A 12,550-nucleotide genomic window follows, 5' to 3' on the forward strand; every position below is an offset into this window, starting at 1 on the left:
GTCATTTTGTAACATGATGGGCATTTGTGTAAAGAAAAAACCTCTGAAATTCCATGGCTGATAAAAGAAATTATCTCCAATCTTTTTTTATAGAGAGAGGGGTTTGTGCGTGTTTTTATACATCCTTCATAATTGTATTATCACGAAGCAGGTCCAATGGATTTAGATTGGTACTACTGATTCCCAAAGCATGAGTGTTTAATGTGTTATTAATTTCATCTCATTGGCTTCTGCACATGACAGCAAAATTAAAAATAATTAGATTGTACACGTGTATAGTAAAATTGGACTCCAATTTCATATTCTAATTGAACAATTGGAATGATAATATATAATAGTAACAACAATAGGAAAATTCAAATAAAATTTTGAATTAAATTGTAACAATCTGAATAAAAAATTACAGTAGAAAGACAGGGTGGAGTGATCCACTCCAAGAAGGCAACCAAACTTGCGTAAATATAGAATAATAAATCTCTCTCCGGAAAATTTACATTGTTCATAACCTTTACCTTCACTGGACATTTTAAAAACATAGTGACTCACATTTGTCATCCAGACATCTACAGTTAGGTCCTCTCCAATTCACGTGAGATTCCATTGATCACTAAGTTCCTTTGTAGCCTGCAAAAAGTATCATCCATCGGTCCACAGCAGTGCTTTCTTCATTGTTATAGGTGCCAAACCTAAACAAAAAGCCAAATATAAGAATAGTGAATTTTAGGCATAATGTGCATCTAATCACATATTAGCAATTTATAACAAATGTAAAGATGCAAACTTTGTAAGTGAATAATAAACAAAACTTAGTGTCAGAATCAATAAGAAAGCACTTTAATTCGAAACTTAGTGCAAATGTAAAGATGCAAACTTTGTAAGCAATTTATAACAAAGATGCAAACTCTGGCTTTGCTATCTTTTTGGAAATTATGCAATGTATCCAAACCAAGTTCTTATCACCGATATTAATCTCTTTGGTTTTCACGTTTGACTACAAAATCAAGAAAAAACTTAATTAGCACAATAACTCACTTGACCCGATACATAGAAGTGATTTTAATGAGAATGAGCTCACATACATTTAGCCACATGATGCAAAATTCAACTTCAATTTCAGATTCTAGACACATGGCACAAAATTAGAGTTCTAATTTAGAATTAAATTTCACACTCTCTCTACTACACCTATTATTTTATATATAGATTAATCCCAAAAATGACAACACACCCGTACATGAGAAAAAAAAAATACAACCTGAAAATGTCATAAAAAATATCACAAGATCTGTGGAGGGTATGATATTGTACTAAACCTAAAAGGCCTTAAGGTTATTAATTATATTTATACCTCTTAGTAAATCCAATATCTTAAATCTAATGGGACAAGATTTACCTCCAAACCAGTTTGAAAAAAATCTCCCCCAATCCATTAATTAGCGATTTATAAAATTATTCACATATAATATTTAAATAAGTCATATAACTTATTTAAAATGTCATTTGAACTCCAAGAGGTTGGCTAAATGATTCCTAAAGCCTCATGATATCCATGAGATATGGGATTCGAAATCTTTTGTCAACATCTTGGGGCCACTCTTAAAGGATTCCTCTATGTAATAACTTGGTGTGTGTGGAATAAGGGGACTGCATATAACTAAAAGAATAGTCAGATACACGTAGAGGTTTGGACACTCTCATTTGTCCCCCCCCACCCCCCCCCCCCCCAAAAAAATAAAAAAGTATACATAGATAGTCCTTTTAATCACCATGTAGTGGGTTGAAGGAAAATCCCTTCAAATCAAATTTGGAGGTAAACTTTTTTCAGTCCAATATCTTATAAATCAAAATGCTAAATTTGCAAGCTTTGTTGGAGAGTTCTTGAGTTTCTTACCCTCAAAAACAAAATGCATTATTGCTTTTAAAGGGTTACTCTTAATTTCGATCAACTCCATAAAACTGAACCGAACTGTCAACGATAGAGCAGACTTTGGCTTCTTTCTCTACATCCATATCATAGATAATTCTCATTACGAATTTTGCAATGAGACCATAGGGAGATAGTGGCATGGATCCCTAAGATCCCTAAGAGCATCTCTAACAGGAGAACTAAACACAAAATGCTCTTTACTTTAGAAAGTAAATCTACAAAATAGACTACTGTTCATTCTCCAATGGACTCTCTATACCCGGAAATTTTTTTGGCTCATGAGCAGTAGCTTAACAAGTCTGATGGGCTACTGTTCATTATTTAAATGTTTTTTCTCTATTATAATAATAAGGTATTGAATAAAAAAATGTTGGAAGATGTATAATTGTTAAAAAAAGAATAAATAATGAATGAAAAAATAATATTGAAATGAGATAGAGAATATATTAGAAAGTGTATTTGAAAAGAGAGATACTACGTCTATAATATTTTTATAACATTTTTACAACAAATCACAAATGGTTAGTTGTTATTGGTTCAAATTTGAAACTAACACTAAGATTACTTTTTTGCCCCAATAATAACAACTAGTAACAACCTGCCACTTAGGATTTGTTGTAAAAACGTTGTAGACATATCATTTCTCATTTGAAAAAGTGGGTAGCTAAAAGGTAAAAGTCATTGTTCATTCTTCAAATAGTACAAAAATTTGTCTAATCTACTGGAGATGCTCTGAGTACTTCCTCTCTCAGCTAAAAGATTTTCCTCCAAGCCCAAGAGCATTTTCCTAGGATCTTAAGCCCAAAAGTTTCTATTCCAAAAGTGGTCCAAACTGAATGATCTTATGATTGTTACAAAATACCAAATATGATTCCTATTTGTTTTATTGATCCATTCTTTTGATTCTCGAGTCCTCTTTGCTCTTGGAAGACAATCTCAATCCCATACAAATTTTGCTTCTCTTGTTCTCAGCCCCACCTCTTCAATGAGAAATCTATGAGGGTATTTTTAACTTGACTGATTATAGAAGGATGGTTGATACCGTATTTTGTTCGCGTCGGATTACATGTGAAAATCCCAAATTAAGTCCAAAAATATAAAAAATTTCAGATTTTATTTGGGATCAAGAGAATTATTAAAAAAAAATAATAATAATTTACTTTGTCCCAATCAAATATTAGATCAACCGATTTCATGATACAAGAGCCAAAATTATGAAATTACCAAAATCTAAACTAAAATGAAATGTTGAATTTCAAGGGGTCATTTCAATAAATCTCAAGGGAGGGTGCTCTAATTTACCCCCCAAAAAAACTCCAAATTAGTAATCCACCCCTTGTATGGATTATTATATTACAAAATCTAAACTAACATGAAATTTTGAAATTTCAAATCCCATTCTACTCCGATTTCTAAAAAGAGAGTAATATCAAATGCATGCAAGATTGAATATAAACAAAAAGACCAATCACCAAAATGAGAAATACGCATAAAAATCAAACCCCAAACAACCACAAATCCTCACAAGAAAAACCATAAAACTGTGAACTTTGATTACTATAATTTTTTTTTTCTAAAAGAACAAAGTAAGAATTTATGGCATGAAAACCTAGCCATGATTTGATCCATCTTCAGCTATAATTAACAAAATCAAAGAAAAATGGAAGTGATAAAATTGAAATGAATTTTTATAAGTAATACCAAAAGAATACATGTGTGTACTCTTGTACTGCATTCTAGCATTTTAACATTAGTGTGCAACAAGTGAGTTAAATTGAAAGTAATATCTTCATTTGAACTAGCATAAAATTAAGAAATTACATTAGCCATGGACAAAAATTCAGAGATGCAGAGTTCAAACATCAAGTTATACGACCGTTCTAATGTTATTATTTTTTTAATGAGAAATTACATAAAAATGCCCATGATTTACACCTTATTTCATATTAGGTCCCGGGTTTTTAATTTTGTAAATGAAAGTTCAAAACTTATGAAACCGTTTCAATTTGAAGCCCCTATTCATATCCATTATTCATTTTATTATTCTAGACAATAACAAAGTAGAGGGAAAAAAAAGAGAAATCGTTAATAAAATTTTGTGTTTCACCTAGGTAACTAGATTGATTTTATAGCAACCACTTTCTCACTCTAAACTAGACTTTATCTCTCTAAAAAAAATTTATCCCTCTACCTTGTTGTCCACTAAGAGTGTGTTTGTTTGGGGGGATTTAAAAAAAAAAAAAATGAGATGTCTTATTAAAAAGTTAATTGGAGGTAAATCAAACCCTTTCAAGAATTGTCGTAGCCTCATACCTACATTCGTACCAGGTGTTCGTGCAATCTAGAAGCAGTGCATGTGATAATTAGGTTAAAACGAGATTATAATAATGTTATTAGTTGTTAGTCATTTACTACCTGCACACACTTGGGGCCATTAACATTGATTGCATCAATGGCTAACTTAATTAGCCGTGGTGTTGGAGTGAAAATGAGGCTAAACATGCATGCATGGACGGAATGATTAACATGGAAAACCTCGTAAGAAATAAGGTGAAAAACCAGCACATAAATCCTCTACTCCCAGATGTTGCACTTGCACAACCACTAGAAAATATTATACATTATCTTGACTACAAAATATGCTCACCCGTTTTTCTTTCTGCAAAAATTCTACTCCCGACGACAAACTGCCGTTAAGAGCCTAAAGAAACGTCATCAGAATCTGCACACTCAAAAGCAAAAATATGATAACGACGTTTCTTCTTTTTTTGGTTAATCATTTTCCTATTTCTCTGTCTACGTACGTTTGTTTGTCTGTCTCTAACAGTATCTTTGCTCTCTCACTCGTTGCTCATACTGTGCCTTATTTTAATTCATATCACAAACAAAAAAGACTCAGTTTTTTGTACTCTGTTTCTCTCTAATCAATTTTAAGATCAGAAACAAACCCATTTACCCTAAAAAAGAGAGTCAATTTAAAATTAAAGCCCTTGAAATTTCCAAAATGCAGAGAAAGGGTATTTACCTAATGGCTCTTCTTGTTGTTTTGAAAAAGGAATGAGAACATTGAGAAGCAAGTGGGTACATCTATTTGTTCTTGTTGTTCTACACTTGAGTTCAGCGTTTGAGTGGTAGTTTTTGTTCCAAAACCTTTTTTTTTTCTTTTTCTTTTGAGAATACCCCAATGAAAATATTTGGTTGTTCATGAATATCTAGTTTTGATATTTTATGATTTTCTTCTGGTTTTATCAATGTAACTTTCAAGTTTTGATTAATTTGAGAATTTTGTTTCCTTCACTATGGATCCGTTTGGATATAACTTATTTTTGTTTAAACTGAAAACACTATAACGAAATAATTTTTAAATGTGTAAATAATGCTGTAGAACTTATTTTTAATAAAAAAGTTACTGAAAAGTGTAATTTGTGGAACCTATGAACAATACATGAATGCACTGTTCATAGTGACTTCTGACTTGTCAACAATTGCAGGCTAAACAAAACAAAAAAAAAAAAAAAAGAGAAAAACGCATATTACAAAACGCAAATGCCAAATTAGTTTGAATCCAAACGGATACTATGTGTTGCAAAAACTACTAAATATGCTTTTTTTCAGTTTCTCTCATCCAGAGAAAGATGATGTGGTGTTGATTTTTAATCTCAACCTTACGCTAAAGTAATGAGTAACATGACTGCTTTTTATTAAAAAATTAACCAAAAATAAGCCAAACCCTTTCAAAAATTGTCGTAGTCCCATACATCCATACTAGGTGTCCTGCAACCTAGGAGTAGTGCATGTGGTAATTAGGTTAAGACGAGATTGTAATAATGTTTGTTGTTAGTCATTTACCACGAACAGCACACACTTGGGCCCATTAACATTGATTGCATCAATGGCTGACTTAATTAGCCGTGGTGTTGGAGTGAAAATGAGGATAAACATGCATGGACAAAATCAGGGAAGGAGCTAGAGCCTTGAGTTAAAGAGGTGGCTTTACTGTTAACTGTGTGCAGTAATTTCAACTTTTAACTCTATTACTACTTAGCTGCTGAGTGTTTTTTTTTTTTTTTTTTGTTGGTAATAATAAAATTATTTTTGTTTAGAATTTTAAAAATGACTGGGTTGTTTATTTTAAATAAAATTGGTTAATTAAGCTTAATTTTTTTTTTAAGTTTTACTACTGATAATTTTTGTTGTTGAGCTATTTTTTTGGAGCTTGCATATTTTGTTTTAGGTTTTAGATGTATACATTTTTTTATAATCACTAAAATGAGGAAAATATTGGTGCTACAAACTTTTTATTATTATAAATTATTGATGTAATAAGTAGTTACTAGTAAATAAAAAAAATGATGTGATTGGTGGGTTCATGTGCGAATCAATAAGAATTTGTTATCAAAACAGTTTGTAAAAATGTTTAAAAAAAATTTGTGAGTATATCATTACTTTTAAAAGAATCAATAATATTGTTTAAGGGAAAAAAAATGTAATTTTATAGGAAAAAATTACTAAAATTAAGACTCATACACATATAATAATAATAATAATAATAATTTTTTTAAATTAGGAGGGGCCATTGCACCTGGTCCAAAGCTAGCTACGTCCTGGACAGAACGGTTAACATAGAAAACCTCATAAGAACTAAGAAATAAGTTGAAAAACCAGCACATAAATCCTCTGTTCCCAGATATTGCAGTTGCACAATCACTAGAAAATATTATACATTTTCTTGACTACAAAATATGCTCGCTCGTTTTTCTTTCTGCAAAAATACTACTCCCGATGACAAACTGCCGTGAAGAGCTAAAGAAACGTCATCAGAATCTGCACACTCAAAAGCAAAAATATGATAACGACGTTTCTTCTATTTTTAGTTCATCATTTTCCTATTTCTCTTTCTAAGTACGTTTGTTTGTCTGTCTCTAACAATGTCTTTGCTCTTTCACTCGCTGCTCATACTGTGCCTTTACTTTTTCTTCACCTTTTTTTTAATTTCTCTGTCTAAACTCTCGTTTTTTCTTTTGTACTAGCTGTATTTCTTAGATCACATTGTTCTCTACTTTCATCCTGCTTGTTAGAGATATATATTAAACATATATTAGTCCAATGTAATAGGTCTAAGCCCAGTCCTGCTTGTATTAGTAGTCTAGGGTTTAGTCGCCTATATATCTCTAACACTGCTGAACTAATACAACTATCTTTAGCTTCAGAGGTCCTAATTTCTTGGGTGTTTTGAACAGAAGCTGGCTAGTAAAGCAGATTGGAGGCATTAATATCATGGGTTGGTTTTTATTTTCTGTTGGGTTGGTTTCATTGTGTTCAATGGTGTGCACAGTGAGTGGCATTGGTGCCAACTGGGGTACACAGTGCAGTCACCCTCTGCCTCCAGATAGTGTAGTGAAGTTGCTGAAGGATAATGGGTTTCGAAGGGTTAAGCTTTTTGATGCAGATTATGATGCATTGAGAGCTCTAGGTAAATCTGGGATTGAGGTCATGGTTGGGATTCCTAATGATATGCTTCCATCCATGGCCAGTAGTGTGAAAGCTGCTGAGAAATGGGTTGCCAAAAATGTCTCCACACATATCACCACCAATTATGTCAACATCAGGTGAGCTAATTCCTTCACTTCCTCTATCTTTTCTCTTGCTAATTACTTCTGCCAATACTGTAAAACATCAACAATTTCTTGTATACTATTCTTGGTAACTATTACTGCTGTTATAAGCTTCTTGTTTGGTAATTGTAAGCAAGCTTATGGTTGATCTGGGTTATAAGTCAGCTAATGCTTATAGGATCACATCCTCTGTAATATCATAAGCCTAATTAAATCACATTACATGCTAGTGACTCCTTAGAGAATTGCCTACTTTACACCAAAATGGTTGCATTGTATCTCATATCCCCAACTTGAAGTTGGTAAAACTTCTATTATATGAAGAAAAAGGATAGGAGTGTGACATCTATGCCATGATGCTTTCTCTTCAATTTCAAATGATTCATCGTTTATTGCTTTCTGAAGTTCATGTCTAGTGATATTTGTTATGAGGTAAAAAAAGAAAAAAAAAAAAAATAGAACTCACTAGGTGAAGAGAAAGCTGGAGTTGGAGGAGGCTAGATAAAAACTTATGCTTCAAAAAAACAAAAAATAAATCCTGCCTAACAAGTAACAATTCTGTAATAGCCCTATTGAACCCATTGGGTTTCTTACTCTGACTTTTGGTATAATGATAATGCTTCTCTATTCCCTTGTAGAAGAATTCTCACTTTCGGCTAATAATACTGCAAAATGTATCACCATCTTTCCATCTCACCAATGTTCACATGAATCTACAGGTTTGTTGCAGTTGGAAATCAACACTTCTTGGAAACCTACAATGTAAGCCTTCTCAAAACAACCTTCCTTGCTCTGCAGAATGTCCAAATTGCCCTGATAAAAGCTGGTCTTAGCGGCACAGTAATGGTTACAGTCCCCCTTAATGATGATATGTATGAGAGCTCAACTGGCCTGCCTTCTGGTGGTGACTTCCGAGCCGACATACGTGACCAAATGCTTGCCATTGTCAAGTTCTTGATTTACAATAATGGGGTCATTGCCGTGAACATCAATCCATTTATAAGTCTCTACACCGATCCAAACTTCCCTATTGAGTTTGTCTTCTTTGATAAAAAGGCAACACCTATAAATGATAGTGGGAAGACCTATTACAATATGTTCGATGCAAACTATGACACACTTGTGTGGGCACTAGACAGGAATGGTTTTGGAAATCTGCCAATCACAGTTGGAGAAATTGGTTGGCCAACTGGTGGGGATCAAAATGCTAATATAGAGTATGCTAAGCGGTTCAACCAAGGTTTTTTGACCCATATATTGGGCGGGAACGGGACCCCGATGAGACCTGGGATGATTGATGCGTACTTGTATAGTTTGATTGATGAGGATGCTAAGAGCATTGATCCAGGAAGTTTTGAACGCCACTGGGGGATTTTTAATTGTGATGGGTCAGCAAAATACCAGCTTAATGTGAACTTTGTGGACCGCAAGAGGTGTGTGACAAAGCCATCAACGAAACTTGATGACCAACAAGCGGCACCAAGTGTGGGATATGACTGTGGACTTGCTGATGGCACTAGCCATGGTTAAGGTCCTTCCTAAATAGAGGATTGGGTTAAGTATGTGTTTTTGCTTTTACTTCTATCTGTCTGTCTATCTCTATGTCTACGTATAAATCAAAACAATACTATTTTGGACAATATTTGTGTGTTACTGTTTTTATATATTCATAAGATATCAAATATATTGTCCTATAGATATATGTCAATCGTTTGGTTTTTGTTGGAGTTTTAAAACTCAAACCGAAGAGTGAATCGACCTACATTAGTTTTGGCTAATCGGGAACTGCCAGAAGTAGGTTGAATCGACCGGTTTGGCTTGACTTTGGTGGTTGGAATCTGAATAGCCCTAACACGCCATCACTAAGGGTGGAGTATTAATTTGCAATTTCTTAATAGTCATGCCATTTGAATTTTACTTAAGTAGGGTATAAGATTTAAGCAATGTTAGAGAAAAAAATTTCAAAGGCTTTTGCCCAAATTATGATAATATCAACGATGAGCCAATATGAAAGTGATGTTGTTTTACACTATGTTTTGGAAGTTTAGAGGGATGGGAGAGTAAAAGGGTTATCCATTTTCATTGTTTAAATGTTTTAAAAATTAAGTAATAGTAGTAGAAAATATATCGATGTCCTTTTTTTGGATGCTTTAAAAATTATAATGGGATTATGAGAATGAAAGGAAATAATAAGTCATCATATGATTATAAAATAAAAAAATAAAAAATAAAAAAAATAAGAAGAAGAAGTCTTAGACATCATATACATTTACAAGTAAACCAATTTTTTGTTCAATTTAAAGAAATAGATATAAATGACATCACAAGAGAAAGCTTGTCAATCTTTTTTTTTTTAATATAATTTGAATCCCACTCCCTAGAATTTAGGGTAAGTTACACTTTACTTCCTTAAATTATACTATGGAATATATTTTGCACTCTTAACTTTCATAATGCATTGTTACCACCTTAAACTATAAACTGTGTTTATCTTTTCACCCCCATTGTTAATTGGGCTGTTAACCTGGACGATATTACGTGGAAAAACTTAATTACCCATATTCTCAATTCCTTAAAATTTAAAAACAAAGGAGAAATTACATTTCAATACCCTATATAATACTTATGATTACACTTTGCACCTTAATTTTGGTTTTCTACCTAAGATGACAACAAAATTGATGGCATAGTGTAAAATGTAACATAAGTTATAATTTGGAGTGCTAATCGTGCATTCTGAAAGTTTAGAGTGTAAAATATAATTTGAGCTGTAGTTTAAGATGATTAAGTGTAATTACCCCCATAATTTAAGATGAAAAATTTGGAGGATTATCTTACCCCTCAAACACTTTGCTCTCTCCTTTTAAAAGACATCCAGATTAGGTAATTAAACAACTCTATCATGTTCTCAATATTCCCATTGTCTTCCTTTCGTCCAAATATATTGTTAGAGGCTTAGAGCACTAACATTTGGTATACTATATGCTAAATTTTTAGTATTTAACACACCGAAAACCATGCATGCTTCACAAGATGTGTCAAATCTTAAATATTTTTAGAGCATACTACAATACCTTTCTACTATAGCATGTTAAAAAATTAGGCTTATTAGCATTAGCATCCGGAATTGCAAAAAATATTATATTTTACCATCTAAAAAGTTACTTCATCTATTATACAATCCCACTTTACAATACAACCAACATTCCAATTTTTATTTTTACATACAAAACCTTAAAATAATATAAACAACCCAATAAAAATAATATATCCCTACAGTAAAAAGAATATATCCCTGGTGGCCACTGGCCAAAGCCGCACCCATGTTGCCAAATCCCTTTGCATCTCCTTCTTCCCTTTGCACCTCTTTTGATGTGAGTGGCGAAAAGGCAAAGAGAAGTGGCTGTGTAAAGTATGGTGAATGGGAGAGAGACTTGGATGTGAGTTGTGTGAGGTGTGGTGTCTGAAGTATAAGAAGCTGATAAAGATTAAAAAATTAAGAAGAATGATAATTTTAAAAGAAAAAAATGAAGGAAAGAAATAAAGAGATAAATGTGATGTGTATTTAACTAAAGATAGTGATTAGTGAGTGTACAAAGTAAGCTTAGGATAAAAAGAAAAAGTATACATAACAAAAAAGGTAATTACTTATATTAGAGTTTGCCAAAAATGTTTCTGTAAGGCCACGATTTGCAACGAACCGTAACAGTGTTGGGTTCGCACGTAAAAAGGTTCATACAATATCATTTGTAGAGCGTGGGTTTGAAAGGCTAGGCCTTGGTCACCAGGCGGTGGGTTTTTCGTAGTTAGGCGGTGGGTTTTTCGTAGTGTTCATACATGGTTAAGTTGTCTTCACTCCTGGAGTCTTTCTCTTGGAGGTGGGCTGGGAGGCTCTGGTTTTTGGCCATTTTTCCCAGCCCACCTCCAGGAGAAAGACTCCAGGGGTGAAGACAACTTAACCATGTATGAACACTACGAAAAACCCACCGCCTGGTGACCAAGGCCTAGTTTTTCAAACCCACGCTCTACAAATGATATTGTATGGGCCTTTTACGTGCGAACCCAACACTGTTACGGTTCGTTGCAAATCGTGGCCATATAGTTTCCTTTGCTAATGCTCTTAATAACAACTATAATAAATTATGAAAATTTTTTATAAAAATTTGCCGTGTCTTAGACTTTTTATTATAGATCAATTATAATATTGATTGGTCAAGAATTTGTTGGATATACGTGTGAGTAAAGTCCCACGAAATAAGAATAATAAAATAGAGTGGTTAATATAATATTGTTTAACTCAAACTCATAGGATTTAAGCTTTTTGAGTCAAATGGTGTCATTATATGTTATATTAATTACTCAATTAAGATCTTCCCCAAGGTGTTATTTTCCTAATAGAATCTTCTATATCTTACCATCTTTTCAGCTTATGTAAAAATTTCTATTTATTTTAGTATAAGAATATACTTTTTCTATTCTATGTACCCCATTTTTTTAAAATTCTTCACATCAAATTATTTATTTCATATTACATTTCATTAAAATATCTATTTTCTTGATTTTTTTAACTGTTTATATTTCTTTAAATACAACAACCACCATCTACTTTTTTCCTTCATCATTGGAGTGGTGCGGTGCCCCAGACCTATGAACGTTACTATCTAGGAAAGTGGATTTGAGTTCTCAATTTATTTATTGGTGGGTTTCCTCACAGTCCAATAGGTTTCACTTCAAACGTAGCTTAGACAACCCAACCTCAAGTATCCCTATGATTTCCAGCTCAAACACCCTCTTTCCCTTAGACTTAGTCTCTTTTTTCTCTAATCTCTATCTTTCTCTGTTCTTTCATCCTTCCTATGTTTACTCCCTCTCTTTCTCTTTTCTTACTCTTTCTCTCACTTGTATTAGAGACCAACCACCCTCACTGTCTACCCTTATTCCCCTTATATAGTCTCTCCTTAGTAGGGTTCAAATTATTACTATTTCACTAGTTTCCATGCAATCCCAC

The 12,550-nt window shown here is 32.9% G+C and overlaps 1 protein-coding gene across 1 annotated transcript; it reads left to right on the forward strand.

Annotated features, from left to right (window-relative positions):
- Positions 1-7,071: 7,071 nt before the first annotated feature.
- On the forward strand, positions 7,072-9,182 carry LOC115969176 (glucan endo-1,3-beta-glucosidase 6-like). The gene is made up of 2 exons (XM_031088766.1): positions 7,072-7,536; positions 8,262-9,182. The coding sequence occupies exons 1-2, from the start codon at positions 7,205-7,207 to the stop codon at positions 9,070-9,072; spliced, it is 1,143 nt and encodes a 380-aa protein (XP_030944626.1). The 5' UTR covers positions 7,072-7,204; the 3' UTR covers positions 9,073-9,182.
- The last annotated feature ends 3,368 nt before the right edge of the window (positions 9,183-12,550 follow it).

Source organism: Quercus lobata, chromosome 11, assembly GCF_001633185.2.
Source record: "Quercus lobata isolate SW786 chromosome 11, ValleyOak3.0 Primary Assembly, whole genome shotgun sequence".
Lineage (NCBI taxonomy): Eukaryota > Viridiplantae > Streptophyta > Magnoliopsida > Fagales > Fagaceae > Quercus > Quercus lobata.

Coding starts and splice junctions, on each gene's coding strand:
- LOC115969176 (XM_031088766.1), top strand. CDS start 7,205: ATGGGTTGGTTTTTATTTTCTGTTGGGTTGGTTTCATTGTGTTCAATG. Junction 7,537..8,261: donor ACCAATTATGTCAACATCAG/GTGAGCTAATTC, acceptor ATGAATCTACAG/GTTTGTTGCAGTTGGAAATC.